General features: G+C 42.3%; 1 protein-coding gene across 5 annotated transcripts in view; it reads right to left on the reverse strand.

Moving 5' to 3' along the window:
* CLIP-190 (Cytoplasmic linker protein 190) overlaps positions 1–23280 on the reverse strand; it is a 120930-nt gene that overhangs the window by 39206 nt on the left and 58444 nt on the right. For all 5 annotated transcript variants that reach the window (XR_011041862.1, XM_068362791.1, XM_068362789.1 and 2 more), the window contains 4 exons: positions 21256–21374; positions 20285–20412; positions 18366–18495; positions 1325–2715 (listed from right to left, as the gene is read on the reverse strand). Coding sequence is in view for 4 of the 5 variants with exons in the window: in XM_068362791.1 (XP_068218892.1) it covers positions 1325–2715; positions 18366–18495; positions 20285–20412; positions 21256–21374 (1768 nt within the window). In the remaining variant the exon portion in view is untranslated. The remainder of the gene's footprint in view (positions 1–1324; positions 2716–18365; positions 18496–20284; positions 20413–21255; positions 21375–23280) is intronic.

The raw sequence follows: 23280 nt of genomic DNA on the forward strand, positions 1-23280 counted from the left end.
TTATTCCTTATGCAACCGAACAACATGCCCCACTGAGAAAATAGAGGTAAATTGTAGAATAAGTATTACTATAAAAATTTGATATGAAAAAATTGATTGATTGTTCAGTAAAATATCAATCTAAAAAATATGTAAGATTTGACAATCTGTTTACTATACTTTGTCATTTTCTTAATATTTTCATGACTTCGTAAACTCTTCTTAAAAAACTGCTCATAATTATTTTAAAAAGAGTATTACATGATGTTTCTGTCATCTGTAGTGTAACAATTTGTTTACTGTACTTTGTCATTCTTTTAATACTTTCATGACTTTGTGAACCAATTCTTAAAACATTACTCTAAACTATTTTAAAATATTAAGAGTATTACATGATGTTTCTGTCATCTGTAGGGCACTAAAAGTGTATGTCAGTTATCTCTAGGATGTGCTGCATGTTTTCTTATCTAGATCTTCCAAACTTTTAAAACAAAATTATCAAACCAATTGCCTAGCAATGCATAGTAATGCAGCAAAAAATTTTGGCACATCTATATTTGCAAAGCTTTTTTTTAGCTCATACCATTTGCAATAGCTTTGAGCTTTCAAACAAAACTCCATGTCTTATACAATTTCCTTTAGCAAATTATATATCTAAATAACTAACCTGTTGGACAAATAAGTTCACAAAAACTCAAGAGAAATATGAAAATTCCTTAAGATTTCTTCAAACATATTCAATTACAGGATACTGTAACTGATCATACATATCCGTGTCTATCCTTAATACCTAAAGAATACATACTTTGTCTTTGGAAAGACATGAACATGTACAGTACATGGAATAATTTTGAATAACAAGAAGACATAGTTTTGCGACAATATTAACAGCGGGCACAGCACGGCACTGCAATTAATGTTAGCACATAAAATACAAAAAACCATCAGTACATCCAAAACCAATTTATAATCTCAAGGAACAATTTTAAGAAGAGTAATAAGTTAAAAAATATAGTATAAAATTTCTAAAACACCTATTGGAAACTTTGACGACTTGCAATCTGTAGGTTGTGAGTTCAAGCTGCATTAATGACTCAATTTATCTACCTGTTGAGTCATCAGCAATTATTACCTGGTCTTCCCTGGTCACATGTTTACATGTTTAGTCTCTAGGAGACCAGGAAAAGTGCAATGGCCTTTCCCTTAAGAGTGACCTCTTAAACCTTTAAAATTCATAATCACTCAAAATAAAGAAAAATATTATGCATAAAAATCACTAAATCTTATGACAATAACACTCACCTTATAACCTGAAAGGAATAGAATCTTTAATGATATTACATACCTCATTCTGATCTCTTCCATTTCCTTAACTAGAGCTGTGTTCTTCAGCTCAAGGGCTGTCGTATTTTCTGTTGCTTTCTTGAGCTTCTGAACTTCTTCCTCTATCTTCAACTTGTCAGCTTCCATGGTACTCTTTTCTTGTTGTAGAGAAGACATTTTGTGTTTGGTTTCACTATACTCTCCTTCAAGCACTTTATATTTATCTGCTGCTTCAGTCTCTAGCCTTTTCACTTCCCCCGCCAGTTTTTCCTTTTCCTCTTCGGACGAAGCTAGGGCTGCTTTCAACTTGGCCCTCTCCTCTTCGATCTGTTTTTTATCTTCAAGCATCTTACCGAGACCAGCCTTATCTGAAGAGAGTGCGGTAATTTCTTCGGTCAGTTTCTTAAGTTCCTCCGTTAATGCGGTATTTCTCTCCCGAAGTTCATTCATCTTTGAAAGTTCTCCATTTAAGCTCTTAGCCTCCTCCTCCATTTTCAATCTTTCCTTATCCGAGTCCTGAATTTTAGAATTTAAATTGGCAATTTTTTCTTCAAGTTCAGTTTTGATCTTTAATTCCTCCTCTAAGTTTGACACACTTGCTGAAAGCATAGTTTTTTCTTCATTAAACTTCTTCAAATCATCTGTTAGATTTGCATTAACCTGCTGTAATTCGTTCATCCTCAGGAGTTCAGTTTCAAGCTTGGTCACATTTTCTTGTAACTTTTTCTTTTCTTCTTCTTCTCTTTGCAGAGTGGATTCTAATTTTGATTTTTCTTCCTCGAACTGAGTCTTGAGTTTTACTTCTGCTTCAATATTAGAAGAAAGTTGAGCTTTTGCTTGACTAGCACTTTCCAGTTCAGAGGTCAATCGAACAACATCCTCCTGCAATTGTTTCATCTTTGATACTTCTCCCTCTAGCTTCTTCACTTCCTCATTCAACTTCAGTTTTTCTTCCTCTGAAGTCTTCAATGTTGATGTCAATTTTGCAATCTCTTCCTCAACCTGAGCTTTAGCTTTCAATTCTTTCTCTAAGCTTTCTAATTTTGAAGAGAGCGAGGTCTTCTCGACTTCCAGTTTATCTACGTCATTCGTCAACCTTGTATTCGTTTCCTGCAGCTGAGTCATCTTCGTCAGCTCTAACTCCAGCTTCTGGATATCGCCGCCTAATCTTGCCTTCTCCTCTTCAGATTTCTTTAGGCCTTGGACTTCTCCTTCCAATATGGATTTCTCTTTCAATAACTTACTGCTCTCAGCTTCCATGCTTTCCGTCTTTTTCTTCAACTCTTCCGCTAGTTTTGTCTTCTCCTCGGATACCTTTGTACAGTTAGCCTCTAATTCCGAGATATTCTTCTCTTTTTCCTCCAGTAATTTGTCTTTCTCTTTGACTAGATTAGTTTTCTCCTCTTCCACTGACTGAAAGAATAAACTATGAATGAGTAAAGTTCCATTTGAAATGGTTCATCAGAAATTCCCAGACTAAAAATAACTAAAGTGGATGAGCCTCTTACTGAACATACGGTCTAGAATATAGTCACAAAATGAACTGCAAAAAGCTGCTAAATCAGCCACAGATATATCTGTCAATATCAAATAAGCTAAAATGTGAGACCAAAACTCAACAGATCTAACCTATATGACCCCTTTACTTAAAAAACGGATTTTGAAGCTATGCGAAAAATCTATTTTTGGGTGAGATGGCCATGTCGTCCTGATGGAAGGTTCCTTTAAGCAGCTTTCTAAGGGATATTTGGGTACAGTGATACTCCCAGAGAATTGACCATAGGTCTCCAGAATTCTAACTCTGGGGGCGAATATCTTTAAAATTTCTCTTAAGGATATCGCATAATATCAGGGGACGTATATCTTGATACGACACATGGCAATCTTCACCCCGAATAGCGTTTTCGCTTCGAGGGGGAAGAGTGGCGAAACTGAAGGGGAGCCGTTATCAAGGTTACCCTTCCTCCCGTACTATTACAAGGCTCCAAGATGGCACTAATTCCTTGTAGCATTGAGCATGGTGCTACAGATATAGTAGTTTCGGGAGGGATGTTGCCTAAGCCTTTTCTTAGAAAAGGAGGGCGGATCCATCAGGACGACATGGCCATCTCACCCAAAAATAGATTTTTCGCTTCACTTCAAAATCCGTTTTTGGGCTCAAGCCATGTCGTCCTCATGGAAGATTACCATAGAATTACTTGAAAGTACTGTATCTGTGGATTTGTATAAGTGCCTCAACCTTGGGACAATTTTATATGGTCATCCGGACCATTGAGAAATAAGGCGTTACCATTATACGTCATTACCACTAATCATAGAACAATGTTAGGGCTCCCTGCCCCCTGCAGGGAAGTGTCATGCTAGACAGTAAAAAGTCTCAAGGTTTGTATATATGTAGGAACAAATATAAGTATCAACTAGATCTATTTGTTTCAATTAATACAATAATTATAAGTTTTACTTAGGAAAATAAGTAAAAGAACTCTGGCTACATTTATTGTGATATTTGCGGGGCAAAATAAGTCGCAATTACACTCTTTTATTCATCTACTTAGGCTAAATGAGTGAATGGGATAACAAGTGTAAAATGTAAAGGAGAATTATACATACAACATGTAGAGTTAAAGTTTTTCTACCTGAAAGGGAAGAAAAGGATTAATGCCACTCATAAAATTGAAAATTGGAAAATTATCAATATAATTTTCTGTAAATGTTGGATACTATCAACACAGTGTATAAAGTACACATGGCAAAAGTGTCATCTGTATAATTCTGCACCAGAAAAATGAACAGTCCTAGTGTCACCATGGTGACACCAACATAAAAGATATTGCACTGGAAGGTGTCAACACCTTTTCACCCGAATTGAAAGTCCCAAATCAATTCACTGTTCATCGCAGCACTAGACGACAGGCTTTACTACACTACCTGCTGCCACCACATAACGTTTAAGTTCGCGCACTTGCTTCGCATAATGTTTGTAAAACATTCTGGATGACTTCCACCCAGTGTATGAGCTAAGACGCTCAAAGTCCATATGCTGAAAAAAGTTCAGAGGAAGCAATTTTTCTTGGATCATGATCTGCGGGTGGTACTGTCAGGATCCGCTCTGCGAATGAAGTAGGTGAGCTTTGCCCTCAGTTGTTTTAGAGATAAGTTTGATCATGAGGTTTCTCCTTTGAAGAGCTGTCCTCCCCTGAAGTCTGAAGTTCTTCGAAGATAGACCTTTAGACTTTCTACTGGACATAGAGAGACATCTTCCTTCAGAGGGCAGATTCTCCAGGGACCCCATCTCTTGGTGGGTAGCTAGTTCTTGGCGAGAAAGGTAGGGTCAGGAAAGAGACTCAGTTCTCCCACTTCTGTAATCTGAATATGGCCCTCGTCTCTTGATAGGGCTACTATTTCACTAACTCAAGCCCCTGAGGCCATAGCAAACAGGAAAATAACTTTTTGGGTTAGATCCTTAAGAGAGCAATCATCATTGTTCAAGGTTGAAGCATATAGTAGAACCTTGTCCAGGGACCATGAAATGGGCTTCGAGGGGCTGCAGGTCTAAGCCTAGCGCATGCCTTCGGGATCTTGTTAAAGATTTCGTTCGCCAGGTCCACCTGGAAGGCATATAGAAAAGGTCTAGTCAGGGCTGACTTGCAAGTAGTTATCGTGTTGGCAGCCAGGCCTTCTTCATGAAGGTGGATGAAGAAGGACAGACAGAAGTCTATTGAGATTTCTTTCGGCCTTTTTGCTTTGACGAAAGCAACCCATTTTTTCCAAGACGATTTGTATTGTCTTCTGGTTGACTTTGACTTGTATTCTTCTAAGAAGTCTATACTGCCTTTTGATATCCCAAACCTTTTCTTTACCGCTAAGGCGAGAAAATCATGAGATGAAGGTTTTGGGTTCTTTGTGATGAAGCGAAGACAGTCGACTTCTGAACCTGTTGAGATAGAACTGGGTTCGGTAGAGGGACCAGCCTCAGTTTCAGTTCCATTACCAGAGGGAGCAAGTTGCTGTTGGGTCACTTGGGGGCCACTAGAGCTGCCGTTCCCTTGAAGGATCTCAGCTTGTTGAGGACCTTCAGCAGGAGATTGGCTGGAGGGAACATGTAGATCAGGTTCCATTCGTTCCAATCGAGGGACATGGCGTCCGTTGCCTCTGCTAGAGGGTCCTCGTATGGGGCTACATATCGAGATAGTTTCTTGTTGTCGCTCATCGCGAAGAGGTCGATCTGTAGTTCCGGGACTTGTTCCAAGATGAGGGAGAATGAGTCTGCGTCTAGGGACCATTCTGACTCTATCAGCTTTATCCTGAATTGAGCGTCCGCTGTTACATTACAGAACCCTTGTAAGTGAGCTGCTGACAAGTGCCATCTCTCTTCGCTAAACGAAAGATGGCTAACATCACATGGTTGATGTGGGGCGATCTCGACCCTTGTCGGTTCAGACATCTCACTATCACTTCGCTGTCCAAGACCAGCCTGATGTGGCCTGATCTGCGAGGGGATAGTTTCTTCAGCGACAAGAGGACTGCCATGGCCTCCAGAATGTTGATGTGAAAGGTCTTGAACAGGGATGACCAAGTCCCGTCCCTTGGGCTTTCCTTTGATGGGAGTGACCTCCCCATCCTTCCCTCGAGGCATCCGTGTGGATGGTCACCGATGGGGGAGGTGGTTGCAAGGGCACGGTCCTCATTAGGCTCTTGACCTTCGACCACAGCTTGAGAAGTGATTGTAGTAAGGTCAGTATCAGTCTTTGTAGATCTCTTCGAGCATTTGATGCGTATCTTCTCCAGACTCCTGAAGCATCTTTCAGCTGTGCTCTTAGCACTTGGTCTGTTACTGCTGCAAACTGGAGAGAGCCCAGTACTCTTTCCTGTTGGCGTCTTGAGGTCCTGTCGGATTTCAGTAGTCTCTTGACAGACCCCGCAATCTCTCTCCTCTTCCTGGGAGGAATGGAGAGGCGGTGTGACTTCAAGTTCCAATGGATTCCCAGCCATTGAAACTCTTGAGCTGGGGAGAGTCGAGACTTCTTGAAGTTGATCTTGAATCCCAGATGTTCCAGGAACTGGATCACTTTCTTGGATGCTTGCAGACAAGCAGTCTTGGATGCTGCCCACACCAGCCAGTCATCCAGGTACGCTGCTACCTGAACACCTATGCGTACATGTTGAACGACTGTGTCTGCAAGTTTCGTGAAGATCCTTGGGGCTATGTTTAGTCCGAAGGGCATGGCTCTGAAGACATACTTTTTCTTCTGTAACTTGAATCCTAGATAGGAGGAGAGGGGGCGGCTGACTGGGAGGTGCCAGTAAGCATCTGCCAGGTCTATTGAGACTGTGTATGCCCCTTTTGGTAAAAGGGTCCTTTAGGTTGAAGGGTTAACATCCTGAACTTGCTGTTCTCGATGAACTTGTTGAGTGGCGATAAGTCCAGAATGACACTGAGTTTGTCTGAGTCCTTCTTGGGAACACAAAACAGCCTTCCCTGGAATTTGATAGACTTTGCTTTCCTTATAACCTTTTTGCTCAAGAGTTCTAAGGTATATTCTTCCAATAAGGGGGTGGAGTGTTGGAAGAATTGAGGAAATGATGGTGGAAACTTGTTCCATTTCCAACCTAGTCCATTCTTGATTAGGCTGTGGGCCCAAGGATCGAATGTCCAATGATCCTGGAAGTGTTGGAGTCTCCCTCCTACCTGAAGCATCTCATTGCTTAGGTTGTCCGGAGGGTTTGCCACCCTGACCGCGTCCTCCCCTTCCTTGGGAGGGATGTCTTGAGGAGCTCTATCGGGAGCCTCTTCCTTTCGGACAAAAGGTAGTGGTTTGCCTCTCAAACCCTGGGTTGAATGCTGGTGACTGGGCAACCACCTGTTGAGGTACCACTTGGAATGCGGTTTGTGGTTGAGCAACCACTTGGGACACTGCGGTCATGGTGACTGTAGGATGTTGCTGGGCAAGCCGAGACGGTAGACTTGGCTTCTTCGACTTCCCATTAGGTTGGGGACCCGCATCCAGGGAAGACTTCCTCTTTGAGGAGATGCCCCACTTCTGGAGAAGGTCCGGCGTAAATGACCTTAGATGTCAGGATGCCTGAAAACTTTAAATCAATCAATCAATCTGGAGAAGGTTCCTATTCTCCGTGGCGGCTTTCTCGACTACCTCTTTGACCGCTTCACTTGGGAAGAGGTCTTTACCCCAGATGTTGAAAGAAATCAGCTTCCTGGGTTCGTGTTTTACTGACGCTGCAGCAAACACAAACTCTCTACAGGCTCTCCTAGCCTTCATGAAACCGTACAGGTCCTTCATTAAGGTGGCCATATGCATTTTGGCCAGGACCGTGAGTATATCTGGGGTGCTTTTGTGGCCTGCACACATTTCGATGCAGTTCTGTAGGGACAGAGGGGCAGCAAGCCTTTCCTTCCTCTCTTGCTCCCTGCGCAAGAGAATGTTTGACAGCTTAGGGAGATTCTTGCTGAACTGCTGTCCCGCGATATCTGCATTTAGCTTCCCTACTGAGAAGGTTAGGTGGACTTCCTTTCATTCCTTCTCGTCCATAGGAAGGACTAACGACAGAGGCCTACACTCCTCTAGTGCAGGGCATGGTTTGCCTGCCTCCACTGCCTTGGCAACAGCCTGGAATGCCTTTGACGTAAAGGGGAAGGCTCTTGAAGCAGGAGCAAGAAATGTAGGAAGTTTCTTACTCAATGCGGACACTTTCAAGTTAGTATAACCCGCCTTTTTCAGGCTGCTTGACAAGAGAGCCTGTACCTTATAATGGTCGAAAACCATGACCTCCTTCGGTTCCATCTCCTCCTTTGATGCTAGCTCATGTTTCAGTCGGATGAAGCAGTCAGGGTAAGCATTGAAGCTCGGCCAGACCTGGATATCGTCTAGGGGGACGGCTCCCATCTTCTCTGAGATGTAGAGCTTGCCGTTGGTAATCGGGATATACTCCGCGTACCTCCATGGATTAGTCTCGGAGCAGGATGGCAGGTCTTGAACTCTGGGTTGCTTGAATGACCCTCGGGAGGCAGTGATCCGTGCTTCACGGAGCTCTTTTTCAAGCTTCGCTTCCCTTGCTTTGCCTTGTTTGCGAATATTCTCCATGAGCGTAGTGACATGAGCCAAAACTGGTTGGCTCATGGTGTCCAATGGAGGGTTTGGAGCTGAAGACGTAGATGGTGTCGGCTCTAGTGCCGGCACCGGAGGTGGAAGGGACTCCACCACCTCCAATGACTCGACCTCTTCTTCTCCTTCGGGAGGTAAAGTACTCCTCCTCGGGATTGTCCCTCAGGAGATCCTTCTCAGTGTCCGTAGACACTTCAGACATCCTTTCCTCCTGGTGGATGTCCATACCTTGCAATGCCTCACTAACGTCTGTCTCAATAGCAATCTGGACGCAGGGAGGTCCAGGTCTTGTTAGGGGCACTACAGCTTCACTACCGGCCTTAGGGAACAGCAAGCTACGCATCCTGTCGTTGGGCAGGTACGGTCCCTGAGAGTTCTTTTGGAACCCTCGTACCCACTTGCGCAGCTTTTCTCGTGCTGCATCCCTCGACTCCGTTGACTTGGGGTCGTTGAAGGCTTCGACCACTATGGCCGAGCAGACCTTGCAGTTCTGGGGGTCCCAGTACCGCAAGGTGTCAGTGATGATGGCGCAGGTGGCATGAGTCCTGCACATCTTGTGACCACAAAAGTTCCTACTCATGTGGTTACAGTAGATTACCTCGCACTTCAGATTTGGCTCCTCCTGTAAAGAAAGGAAATATAAACGAGTATGCGGTTGTTTAACACACATGGTAAACAGGTTAAATGCAATATATGGTAACTTAACATTATAGCTTAGGATAGTAAGCTAGAAAAGAAATAGGAAAGACACATACCTTTGTCTCCTATCCAGCCAATTGCTGTGATCTCCCCCAATATTAATGTTAGGATTTCCTTATAAAGGGAACTCAATAGAGAAGGGTTCTAACCTCTAGTGAAGAATTAGTGTATACTAACACTAGCCCTTCCATAAAAGGTATTAATATTGTGGGGTAAGTTATAAACTGATGACTTTATCAGTGTATTGAAGGAATACTTCACTTCAATATAAATTGGTCTCAACAATAGACTGTGAAAGGACACACAGGGTATGTTGGAAATATAAACTACTGTATAATATATACTATAGTTTTCTGTCTGCAGTATATCTATACTGCAAATATACTGGCTACTGTATAATCATATACTGTAATTCAGCCAGCGTGTTGCTGGATAGGCTAGCACCTGGTGGCACCGGTCCAGCCGGCATGTTGCCAGCTGGGTTAGTACCTGATGGCACTAGCCGACAGAAAGAGAGAAAGCAGGGAGTGAAGGGCTGCCTTATTAATGTAGCTCTGTACAATAAATAAGGGTGTAGGTATATTAATCCTACTGCCTTCTTCCAGAATGAGGGTTCAAATGGAAGGGGAGAATGAATCAATCAAGCTTCCACCCAGCCACAAGATCTGATGCCGGTCGCTGCCGGTTTCAGGGATGTGGATGGCAGACCAAGGGAGGACTGAAGAACACTCAAAAGCAAAAGGGGGGGTCTCCCAGCCGTCATAGCCAGCACAACCTTTCCCGGAGCCTTGCATCCGTAGGGAAAAGTCGGATCGACTATCAAGCTGCCTATGTAGGAGTCCGGCCGGCGCTACGGTCTACCCGGCAAGCGGGGAGAGTGTAGGATGACAGCCACAGATATGCGATGGCTAGGTTATCGCTAAAGGACAGAGAGGGGCAGGGAAAGGGTCTTGTATGTTGTGTTAGGAGAAGGCGGCAGGGTTGCCGCCATTTCCAAACAAGGGTGAAACTCTGTTTCACTATCGGCGCCATCCTAGGCGGCAGAAGAATATCTATTCTTCAGCCTAGGGTCTGCCGAAACAAGAAGTCTTCTAGACTGCAGGGGAGAAGGTGGCGGCATTATACTACCACTTCAGGTGAGGTCTAGGGAAGCTAAGCTTCCTATGCCGGCAACTATAAGCCGACAGGGGAGTGACTACTCCCCTGCCAGCTAAACTGTCGGCATAAAGACTGAATACTCTGAATTGAATTGAGTATGGGATTTAGGCATTAAGCCAAGCACTGGGGCTGAATACTCTGAGTTACTGTCAGAAACCCAAGCCGGGATACTCACCGGTAAGGGGGGAAGACAGGAAACGCTAGCCTAGTCAAGCCGAAGTGCTACTCTATGGCAAGACCAGGATAGGGTTGCCGCTTATGGCGGCACTCAGAGAGAAGGAGGGATTACCCTTAAATATCCGCAGGAGACAAGTATCGAGTTATATAATTAATTCTAGGAGATAATCTATCTCCTGTTGAATTGATAAAACGATACACGAGGGTAAACGGGGAGAATGTATGAAAGTATACTAAAGCGCATAGGCTAGTTAGCCTAGCGCGGGGCGAGATCTTGGCTTCCTATATCACCGAGACTCTAGCGTATACGATCGACACATGTAGGAAGAGGAAATGTATGCATAATCATATCTTCACTAGTATAATTTTGCCTAAATAGCTATAATTCATTAAAGCTAAAAACCGGGAAAGTCGTTCTGCTGACTAAATAAAGCATGCATGACGAACGATAGCGCCCAACATGGCGGCTCTGGTAACCGGCCATGCTCCATAAAACACATTAAATTATACTAATTTCACTGTGAAGCAGGAGCTAAAAATTATACACTGTAAAGATTAAATACTCAACTTTCCAGAGGCAGAAGATGCTGGAGAATGCATAATAAATCCTCTCAAGAACGATCTACAACGTTAGATAACAGGGAAAACCACCGTGCGAAATCGCTACCAAAGAAGGAATGAGCGCCATCTTGGAGCCTTGTAATAGTACGGGAGGAAGGGTAACCTTGATAACGGCTCACCTTCAGTTTGGCCACTCTTCCCCCTCGAAGCGAAAATGCTATTCGGGGTGAAGGTTGCCATGTGTCGTATCAAGATATACGTCCCCTGATATTTAAGGAAAATTTTAAGGATACTCACGCCAGGAGTTAGAATTCTGGAGACCTATGGTCAATTCTCTGGGAGTATTACTGTAGCCAAATATCCCTTAGAAAGCTGCCTAAAGGAACCTTCCATCAGGACGACATGGCTTGAGCCCAAAAAAGACCTTGTTAAACTTTACATCGGATAAATGTGACAAACTGATGAGAAAATGATTGTCCTGGTATATGATTCAGGGATTGTTTGCCAGATGATTCATGCATAAGAATCACCACATTAACAATGTGACAACATGTAAAATAAGCTTTTTTATTATTTTGTCTAATGTGAAAAAAATGATATTTTAATTATAAAATAAATTTTTGAATATACTTACCCGGTGAATATATAGCTGCAACTCTGTTGCTCGACAGACAAAAAAACTGTAAAAACTCGCCAGCGATCGCTATACAGGTTGCGGGTGTGCCCATCAGCGCCAACTGTCGGCCAGATACCATACTCAATGTAAACAAAGACTCAATTTCTTCTCATCCCACTGCGTCTCTATTGGGGAGGAAGGGAGGGTCGTTTAATTTATATATTCACCGGGTAAGTATATTCAAAAATTTATTTTATAATTAAAAAATCATTTTTAAATATTTAACTTAGCCGGTGAATATATAGCTGATTCACACCCAGGGTGGTGGGTAGAGACCAGTTAAATATGTTTACATCTTATGAGCTAAGAGTTTTTATTTCATTTTAGAAGTTATCAAAATAACAAAAACAAAATAAATAGGTACCTGGTAAGGAAGTCGACTTAGACGATTACTCTGCCTTATAAGTACGTCCTCTTAGGATGCTGACAGACCCCTAGGAGCTGAAGTATCAAGGGCTGCAACCCATACAACAGGACCTCATCAAACCCATAATCTGGGCGCTCTCAAGAAATGACTTTGACCACCCGCCAAATCAAACAGGATGCGAAAGGCTTCTTAGCCTTCCGGACAACCCATAAAAACATTAAAACATTTCAAGAGACAGATTAAAAGGATATGGAATTAGGGAATTGTAGTGGTTGAGCCCTCACCCACTACTGCACTCGCTGCTACGAATGGTCCCAGTGTGTAGCAGTTCTCGTAAAGAGACTGGACATCTTTCAAGTAATATGACGCGAACACTGACTTGCTTCTCCAATAGGTTGCGTCCATTATACTTTGCAGAGATCTATTTTGCTTAAAGGCCACGGAAGTTGCTACAGCTCTAACTTCGTGCGTCTTCACCTTAAGCAAAGTTCGGTCTTCCTCACTCAGATGTGCATGAGCTTCTCGTATTAACAATCTGATAAAGTATGACCAAGCATTCTTTGACATAGGCAAGGATGGTTTCTTAACTGAACACCATAAAGCTTCAGATTGGCCTCGTAAAGGTTTAGTACGCTTTAAATAGAACTTAAGAGCTCTAACAGGGCATAAGACTCTTTCTAGTTCATTGCCTACGATCTCCGATAAGCTGGGAATATCGAAAGATTTAGGCCAAGGCCGAGAAGGCAGCTCATTTTTGGCTAGAAAACCAAGTTGTAGCGAACAAGTGGCTTTTTCCGACGAAAATCCGATGTTCTTGCTGAAGGCATGAATCTCACTGACTCTTTTAGCCGAGGCTAAGCATACCAGGAAAAGTCTTAAGAGTGAGATCTTTCAGGGAGGCTGATTGTAACGGCTCCAACCTGTCTGACATGAGGAATCTTAGTACCACGTCTAAATTCCATCCAGGGGTAGCCAAACGACGCTCCTTGGTGGTCTCAAAAGACTTAAGGAGGTCTTGCAGATCTTTATTGTTGGAAAGATCTAAGCCTCTATGCCGGAAGACCGATGCCAACATGCTTCTGTAGCCCTTGATAGTGGGAGCTGAAAGGGATCGTCCTTTTCTCCGGTATAAGAGAAAATCAGCTATTTGAGCTACAGAGGTACTGGTCGAGGATACAGAAACTGACTTGCACCAGTCTCGGAAGACTTCCCACTTCGATTGGTAGACTCTAATGGTAGACGCTCTCCTTGCTCTAGCAATCGCACTGGCTGCCTCCTTCGAAAAACCTCTAGCTCTCGAGAGTCTTTCGATAGTCTGAAGGCAGTCAGACGAAGAGCGTGGAGGCCTTGGTGTACCTTCTTTACGTGTGGCTGACGTAGAAGGTCTACCCTTAGAGGACGACTTCTGGGAACGTCTACTAACCATAGAAGTACCTCGGTGAACCATTCTCTCGCGGGCCAGAGGGGAGCAACTAACGTCAACCTTGTCCCTTCGTGAGAGGCGAACTTCTGCAGTACCTTGTTGACAATCTTGAACGGTAGGAATGCGTAGAGATCCAGATGAGACCAATCTAGGAGGAAGGCATCTATATGTATTGCTGCTGGGTCCGGGACTGGGGAGCAATAGATTGGAAGCCTCTTGGTCAGCGAGGTTGCAAAGAGATCTATGGTTGGTTGACCCCAAGTGGCCCAAAGTCTCTTGCACACATCCTTGTGGAGGGTCCATTCGGTTGGAATTACTTGCCCTTTCCGACTGAGACAATCTGCTATGACGTTCAAGTCGCCTTGGATGAACCTCGTTACTAGGGAGATGTCTTGACCTTTTGACCAGATGAGCAGGTCCCTTGCGATCTCGTACAACGTCAGTGAGTGGGTACCTCCTTGTTTGGAGATGTACGCCAAGGCCGTGGTGTTGTCCGAGTTTACCTCCACCACTTTGCCTCGAAGGAGATACTCGAAGCTTTTCAAGGCCAGATGTACTGCCAACAGCTCCTTGCAGTTGATATGCATGCTCCTCTGACTCGAGTTCCACAGACCTGAGCATTCCCGACCTTCCAGAGTCGCGCCCCAGCCCAAGTCCGATGCGTCCGAGAAGAGAACGTGGTGGGGAGTCTGAACAGCCAGGGGAAGACCCTCTCTTTGGTTGATATTGTCCTTCCATCAAGTGATACAAACTGTTCCAGGGATGACAGCGTCCCTACCAGACTCATCCACAGCCTGACTGAGCAGCGTTCCTTCTTCAGCATCTTCTGGATGGATAGCAGGGCTTGATCTATTCTGGGGGCTGATCGTCTTGTTGTTCAGCAACGTCCTCATCAGATAGTTCCTCATCCGAAAACTGATGAGGAAACGGCAACGGAGTGGGCAACGTCTGGCTCGCTGAGTCCGGTCGCACTGGTGCATGCGTGAAGGAGCCGGACGCAACGTCATGGAACTGCTGCACAGTCTGAGAACTGTCAACAACCATGGATGCGCGAGGACGCACAGCGTCCACCCGAGACTGTCTAGACCGTCTGGGTTGTGCAGTCAACACCATACCGGGTTGCGGAGGTTGACGCACCGCGTCAAAACAAGTCACCTCTTGATGGTTGTTGAACGTCCTGAACGTCAACAACCACCTCCGAGCGTCGCTTAACGTCAACGTGCGGCTGGCAACCCACACTGGGTCGCATCGGTGGAGGAACCACCTCAACTGGTAGACGCGAGAAGGTTACCTCAGCGTCAACAGGACGCACAACTGACCGCTTGGAAGGTTGTTGGCCAGAAGGTTCAGCAGCAACCTTCTCCGCATTAAAGTCCTCCATCAAGGACGCAAGCTTGGACTGCATGTCTTGCAGCAAAGCCCATTAAGGGTCTACGGGAGCAGGTGCGGCAACAGACGGGGTTAGCGACTGAAGCGGTACCGCTTTCCATCCCTGAAAGCCTTGTTTATGCATGACATAATTGTACAGCAAAACTTCAAAGGCTCGAAAACAGCTGTGATGTTGACCTGTAAAATCTTGGAGCGTCTCCTGGCCAGGCGCCAGGGAGAGTCTACGAGATTTGAGAAGCCTATCTGGGCATTGGCAGGAACTCCCAAGCCGAGAACTTCTCTCGTGTCATATCAGACTCTCGCTCTATAAGCCAGTTTAAAAGAAGGGAAAGCAAAGGCTGTATCCCCCAAACTCCTCCTGGTGATAAACCAGTCGCCTAGCAAATGTAAAGCTCTCTAGGAGAGCGAGAGAGCACTAGCTTATAAACAACGGCTTCGAAGTAGCTAGGCCTAGTGTAAGCTTTGACGTTTAGGCGAACGAGGAGCAGCAGTTACAAAAAGATCCGGACAAAGATCCTTAAAAATCAGCATGATTTAATTAAAGTCCATAGAGGGCTAAGCAGCTTTAGGCTCCTCTCCGTCTGACAGAGTCCTCAAGGGAATATCAGTAGGAGGGGGAACAGCAACTTCCTCATCTAAAGGAACCTTGTCCGATAATAGCTGAGTCTCAAGCAAGGGAGAGACCTACCGTGGTGGCAATGCTTTACAAGCAGAGTCCACACGCACTGGTGCATTAGTAGCGGACCAGGACGCAACGTCAAGTAACTGCTTGACAGTCTGTGAACTGTCAACAACCACAGGTGCGAGAGACCAGGACGCAACGTCATGTAACTGCTTGACAGTCTGTGAACTGTCAACAACAAAAGGTGCGTGAGGACGCACAGCGTCCACTCGAGACTGCTTTGACTGCCTTGACTGAGCAGTCAAAACAACTCTAGAATGCGGAGGTTGACGCTCAGTGTCAAAACAAGTCAACTCTGATTGTTAGCGAACGTCCTGAACGTCAACAGGAGCATCAGCAAGTGGCCTAACGTCCAAATGTGGCTGAAAATCCACACGAGACCGCATCGAGTGTGGTTCTAAACAACCTGACTGACGTGACTTAGCTACGCCAACGTCAACAGGACGCACAAAGGAACGTTAGGTTGGCTGAAAGCCAGGATCTCGATGAGATAAACGGCTAGGCTCAACGGACTAATCGGCAGAATAGTCTTCCATAAGGGAGGCAAGCTTATTCTGCATGTCTTGCCGTACAACCCATTTAGGATCAACGGAAATGGTTGCGGTAAGAGACGAGGGTAACGTCTGTGACCGCAACACTTTGCCAACAAAAAAGACTCTCGGGGTCTGTGTTACGCTTTTGTTAGGCGGCGAGCAGTTTTCCGATGACTGCATAGGGTCAGAGCTGTCCTAATGGCTGCAACCAGGACGCTGGACCTGTCCTGAAAGGACTGACTTTCGCTTAAGGGCCTCGAAACCTTGTTACAGGTTTCTTATGCGAAAAGCCTTCGGATGACGAGGAGAAAATTGTCTCTCTCGCCTTATGGTAGGGGAGATCTTGGTAAGATACACCCGATACCATAGAGGGAAACGTCTGTTCGCTGATCAAGGCCTCTCGAACCCATAAGTCGTACGACATTACTTCTCCCCTGGGCTTGGGAGCTTGCAAGAGGTCCCGGACTAGGTGAACGACAGGCACGAACAGACGAACCCTCGGACGCAACACTGTAACACTTTGCGCAATATCACTTTATCACTACGATTTTCTGTTTTGCACTTATTTCACTGAAATCGAAACTTTTACTGATTTCTACTTGAAGCACGCAATTCTAACCTCATCAAAAGGTAGTAAATGCGAAATCAGTCGTATAATGCAAGCACATTAATACCAGCAAAAAAACAGTAAACATCTTTTAAGATAAAGAAATTCAGTGGTTGGGGAAGAGAAGAAACACTAGTTCATTCAAAACTACGTTTTCAATCTCTCACCGTACATTGCCTGGGGACGAGAATAAAACTAAAAACGTTTTATCCTTTCTCCCCGTACAGAGACTAGGGACGAGAGTAACTCGAGAACAACGTTACCCGCTAGAACGGAACGTTTTCTCTCCTCTCTCTCTCTCTCTCTTTCTCTCTTGATTTCGCACCTAAGAGAAGAGCCCAATTACATTTCGTCAAAAAAAACATGTTATTTGACCAAAGGAAAAGTTCCTTTAAAATAGAATTTAAAACATTTAAGCTTTGAAAGAAGAATGAACAAAACGTCAGAATCGATTTACTCTTTCTGCAAAGTGAAACCGTGATACTCTCTCTCTCTATCGTAACGATAGAGCGCAAACTGCGTAGCATAAAAAAACTAAACGTTAGTTCATCTTTGAAAACAGTACGAAGACTATTCAAAAAAAATCTTTCATAAAATATTTATTAAAAATATTCATTTAAAAAGTTTTAAATCATTAGCTCTTTAAAAGCTATTTACGATTGAAAGGGCTCAACGTTGTTTAACTTCGGTTTCCAAGTTAGGACCGCCTATTCTCAGGAAAGGTCGCATATAAACAAAACATAAAAATTTATTTTTTATGTTTATTATAAATGGAAAGTTAATCGAAGAGGCCTAATAAAGGCGGTGAGATATAAAATATACAGAGGAAAATCTATGATTAAATTATAACGTGATAAGATAATTACTAAAAGCCTAAACACACTTCCGTCTAAGGGAAGGGTCGGCCATTTAAAAGTCAAAGAAAGTCCATACTCTCTTTGTCACCAAAAATTAAATCTATCCAAAACGAGTTCAAGATTTAAGATGAAGATAAAACACCTGCACTGCGAAAGCTCAAACCAAAATGAAGTACTTCACCAAATATGTTGAGAAAACTCCAGGTTCTACAGCGAGTAAAAGTACGTCTTGTCGACACGTCGACAGAGAAGAAATTGAGTCTTTGTTTACATTGAGTATGGTATCTGGCCGACAGTTGGCGCTGATGGGCACACCCGCAACCTGTATAGCGATCGCTGGCGAGTTTTTACAGTTTTTTTGTCTGTCGAGCAACAGAGTTGCAGCTATATATTCACCGGCTAAGTTAAATATTTAAAATTACATAATGGAAAGAAAAATTCACCCCTTTATAAGAGTTAAAGGACAAATTTTCCCCCTGCAAGAATTTTTAATACTATCCATTTATTTCATACCGTTTTCTTTCGCTTATTTTTTCATGAAGCTCACGATATGAATTGGACTATTTTTGGTTTATTTGAGCCAGTATTACTTAGTCTACTGTAACTATTACTTTGGTCTCTGTTATTTATAAAATAAATTATGCCAAGCTGTACTTCTCGGTGTTTGAGAAACCAATGTTACCTTTTTGAGCTACGACTGTTAAGTATTTGCCAACCATGACAGCTTCTGTCATTAAACTATAGCAAAAATATAAACTCTATAAAAATATCTTCTATAGAGACCGGAGACTCAAACTTATATTCAATTCTTACTTTCAAATTTTCTTTCATCTTGGCCACTTCTCCTTCTAATCCTTGTTTCTCGTCCTCCAGCTTATTTTTCTCTTCCTCTAAGCCAGTTAGGCTTCCCTGCAGCGTATCTAATCGCGCTCTTTCTTCTTTACTGTTGGGTAAGAAAAAGGTTATGGAATATGACAATAAGCAATCTTCAGAAACAAAAACACATTAAGACAAGATTCCCAGCCAAAATGACCTGCTTTTCTGAAGAATATGCAACTTTCTCAGAATGATATATGCAAATAAAACTTGAAAATACTGTACTGAAGTTCAATACCTTTCTGTAAAAAGTAGTATTAACAGGGACATGATATATAGTAATATGATGTCATGTGTATGCACATTACACCAACAAGAGGGGGATTATTAATTAATGAGAAGGCATCTGATAAAAAGGCAGTTGAATAGTGGGAGGGAGAGTGAATGCAATTAGCTATGAAATGAGTGAAATTGAAAGACAACTGGTAAATAAAAACATCCCATTAGCAAAGATTCATGATGGGTACATGAAAAATATTTTGAAAATATATGACCTTAAAATGTTAAGATTCACTGCTTGAGCACAGTCAGAAGATTATACTGTAAATGAGAAATTGCCAAAAACATGTGATGTTCAGATGCTGGAAAAAAAGGCTGAAAACTAAATCATAGATGATGATTTGGATAAGTGATGAAAAGGGATGAGGAATATTTGATGAAAGAAGTAATAAAGATGAAATGAGCAAGACAAAGACCTGGAGGAAGTCATAGAAAATCATAGTAAAAGGAGATATATAAAGATCTAGACATTGACTGGAGTAAAGGAAGACAATGTACATGACAGAGGGAGTGAAGAAAACTCAAAAGTATAATCTCAAAAATGGAATCATAATTATTTTTATGGAATTTAACTAGACTTGATACTATCCCCTTTGGAGTTTAGAACTGAAGTATGAAACATTCATAAAATCAATAAGAATACAGAAAGTCCTCAACTTATAAACGTAATAGGTTCCAAGAAGCTGTTTGTAAGTCAAATTATGTTGTAAATTTTTTTGCCTCTGGTAGGCTTCCCCTAACTTGCATGCCTATGATTTTTAAATGCAAAGGTCAACTAATAGTCCTGTCTTATATTGAAAATGTCTCGCTTACTGCATTAAATTATACAGTACAGTGATGCCTCAGGATACAAAAGTAATCCGTTCAGGATACGGTTTCGTATCTTGAGTCGCGTTTTACATGTAAATAGCCTAATCCGTTCCAAGCCTTACAAAAAGTCACCTTTTCTTTCATAAACACGCTAAACTGTAGTAATAAACATGCAATGCAGCCATTTCTATCATTCAATAATTAACCCAACCGTTAAAAACAGCCTAATCCATTCCAGAAACCACCATGAGATTATTCAATAATGTAGTTATAGCCTAGTTATCCCCTCCAAGCCCTAAGAAAACGGTCCATTTTCTTTACTACTGTATAAAAGTTACTGTACTGTATGTAAAGCATTTGGATCAGTGAAGGTGTATTGTTACCTGTACAGTACACCTAAATTAAGGGTTGATACCCTGAAAAAAAAGGTACTGTACTCTCGGCGACGAGTTGGGATCTCGTAAGCTTTTTGTATCCTGAAAATGTTTTCGTATACTGGGGCATAAAAATCTTTGTATCGCTTTTCGTATCCTGAATTTTTCGTAAGCAGAAACTTTCGTATCCAGAGGTATCACTGTATATAGTTTTATTATAGCATTTCATTTTGAATTTGAATACATCTGAGATTTATTATTTCAGTTGGATTTGTTTGTATCTGAATGTTTGGAAGTTGAGGACCCTCTGTACTTCCAAAATACAGCAAAACCTCACAAGTTACATCTCCTTATGAAAATGGTACAGTATCAGAAACCAGTGCTGTATCTTACAGTGTCTTCTGAATTTCCGTCATTGCAGCCTGATCAACTTGTACTTGCGACAACTGCTTCTGGAGATCGTCCCGATGAACCTGCGACGCATTTATCATCTGCTCAACTTCCTTTTTCATGTCTTCAACCTTCCAATAAAAAAGTCAAATGAATACCAAATTAAATCCTGCGTAAGATGAAAAATTAAGACTGGTTAAAAGTGCAATATAATATGTCAAATACATCACAGAGGCAAGAGATTTAGCAATGTTTTAAACACTATATCTTATGTAATGTTTACGTTACACTGTAGTTATGGCAAAAAAGTTTATAATTTTTGACGTAAGGTGAGATAAGAATGATCCTGGAGTCTTGGGGGCTAGTCTTAATACACTTTCCCAAAAAATAAAGAGCAGCTTAAAGAGTATTACAATTTGACCATTTCTATACAGGGAGCTATGGAAATGATTGCATAATTTTAACCATTTTTCCTTTTACTTTTTATATGCAATAGATGGCATTAGCAAAATTCTTATATGTAATTGAAAAAAAAATAATTTCAAATTTGTCTTTTCATAAATACAGTTTATTCATGAAAGTAAAAAAACATATTCTAATCTCAGAAAATTTGAATGCCTCATTCTGAGTTTATAATATTACTATAATTCATTTTCTAACACATGAAAAAATACAATGTTTACACTTCAAAAGGTAATTTTACATTGAATGGTAAAAGACAATGATCTCTAATCTTATGGGCAGTAAGTCCAAACAAAACCTTAAATCCCCAGAGATTTCAAAGGATAAAGGTTCTAAAAATGTTAATAAATGTGGGAAAATATCAACACTCCTTATATAGTACAGTATAATTGAAAAAAAAGCAACATATTCTGTGAGGTATTCGAGACTCGGAGGTCTTTTTGGTTATTCAAAATATGGTTTAAGTGGCCACATAGATTCTCTGAATATTAAATACGAAAAAGTCAACATACCTTTTTATTAGCTTCTTCCAACTGACTAGATTTCACTTTATTTTCTTCCAGTGTCTTTTTGAGTTCAGCTTGCAGATTAGCCATTTCAGTATATTTTGTAGTTATTTCTTGTTTTACTCCTGAAAAAAGTTTTGGAAATAAAATAATTTTACTCAAAAAAATGATATTTTGATTATAAAATAAATTTTTGAATATACTTACCCGGTGAATATATAATAGCTGAGGTCTCGGCGGCTCGACAGAAAAACACAAAAACTCGAGAGCGATCGCTATGAAGGTTGCGGGTGTGCCCACCAGCGCCAACTATCGGCCAGATACCGCATATACATGTAAACAGCTCCAGTTCTTCTCATCCCGCTGGGTCTCTATCGGGGAGGAAGGGGGGGCCTTTAATTTATATATTCACCGGGTAAGTATATTCAAAAATTTATTTTATAATCAAAATATCATTTTTAAATATTAAACTTAGCCGGTGAATATATAATAGCTGATTCACACCCATGGTGGTGGGTAGAGACCAGTATTAATACAGTTTACAGCGTATATGCTTAGAGTTTTTGACAGTTATATCATAACAAAACCCAAATATATATAGGTACCTGGTAAGGAAGATGACTTTGACGATTACTCTGCCTTGTTAGTCTTGTCTTCCTCACGAAGCCCAGCCATCCTCTTAGGATGCTGAAAGACTCCCAGGAGCTGAAGTATCAAGGGCGGCAACCCATACAACAGGACCTCATCAAACCCCTAATCTGGGCGCTCTCAAGAAATGACATTTGACCACCCGCCAAATCAACCAGGATGCGAAAGGCTTCTTAGCCTTCCGTACAACCCAAAAACAAGATTAAAAAAAAGATTTCAAGAGACAGATTAAAAGGATATTGGAATTAAGGGAATGTAGTGGTAGAACCCTCACCCACTACTGCACTCGCTGCAACGAATGGACCCAGTGTGTAGCAGTCCTCATAAAGAGTCTGGACATCTTTTAAGTAAAATGACGCGAATACCGACTTGCTTCTCCAAAAGGTCGCGTCCATAATACTTCGCAGAGATCTATTTTGCTTAAAGGCCACGGAAGTTGCTATAGCTCTTACTTCGTGTGTCTTAACTTTAAGCAAGCATCGGTCTGTTTCATTCAAGTGAGAATGAGCCTCTCGGATTAAAAATCTGATAAAATATGACAAGGCATTCTTTGACATAGGTAATGATGGCTTCTTAACTGAGCACCATAAGGCCTCAGATCCACCTCGTAAGGACTTAGTACGAGCTAAGTAGAACTTAAGAGCTCTAACTGGACACAGTACTCTTTCAAGTTCGTTGCCTACGATTTCTGACAGGCAAGGTATGTCAAATGACTTAGGCCAAGGACGAGAAGGCAGTTCATTTTTGGCCAGGAAACCAAGTTGAAGTGAACATGTGGCTTTATCTGTGGAAAAGCCGATGTTCTTACTGAAGGCATGAATTTCACTGACCCTTTTAGCCGAAGCCAAGCACACTAGGAAAAGCGTCTTGAGGGTGAGATCCTTCAGGGAGGCTGAATGTAATGGCTCAAACCTGTCTGACATCAGGAACCTTAGGACCACGTCTAAGTTCCATCCAGGAGTTGCCATACGACGTTCCTTAGAGATCTCGAAAGACTTAAGGAGATCTTGGAGATCTTTATTGTTGGAAAGATCTAAGCCTCTATGTCGAAAGACCGAAGCCAACATGCTCCTGTAGCCCTTAATAGTGGGTGCTGAGAGGGAGCGAACATTTCTCAGATGTAACAGAAAATCTGCGATTTGGGCTACAGAGGTACTGGAAGAGGACACAGATGCTGACTTGCACCAGTCTCGAAAGACTTCCCACTTCGACTGGTATACTTTGATGGTAGAAGCTCTCCTCGCTCTCGCAATCGCACTGGCTGCCTCCTTCGAAAAGCCTCGAGCTCTTGAGAGTCTTTCGATAGTCTGAAGGCAGTCAGACGAAGCGCGGGGAGGCTTTGATGAACATCCTTTACGTGGGGCTGACGTAAGAGATCTACCC

This window comes from Palaemon carinicauda, chromosome 39, assembly GCF_036898095.1.
Source record: "Palaemon carinicauda isolate YSFRI2023 chromosome 39, ASM3689809v2, whole genome shotgun sequence".
NCBI lineage: Eukaryota > Metazoa > Arthropoda > Malacostraca > Decapoda > Palaemonidae > Palaemon > Palaemon carinicauda.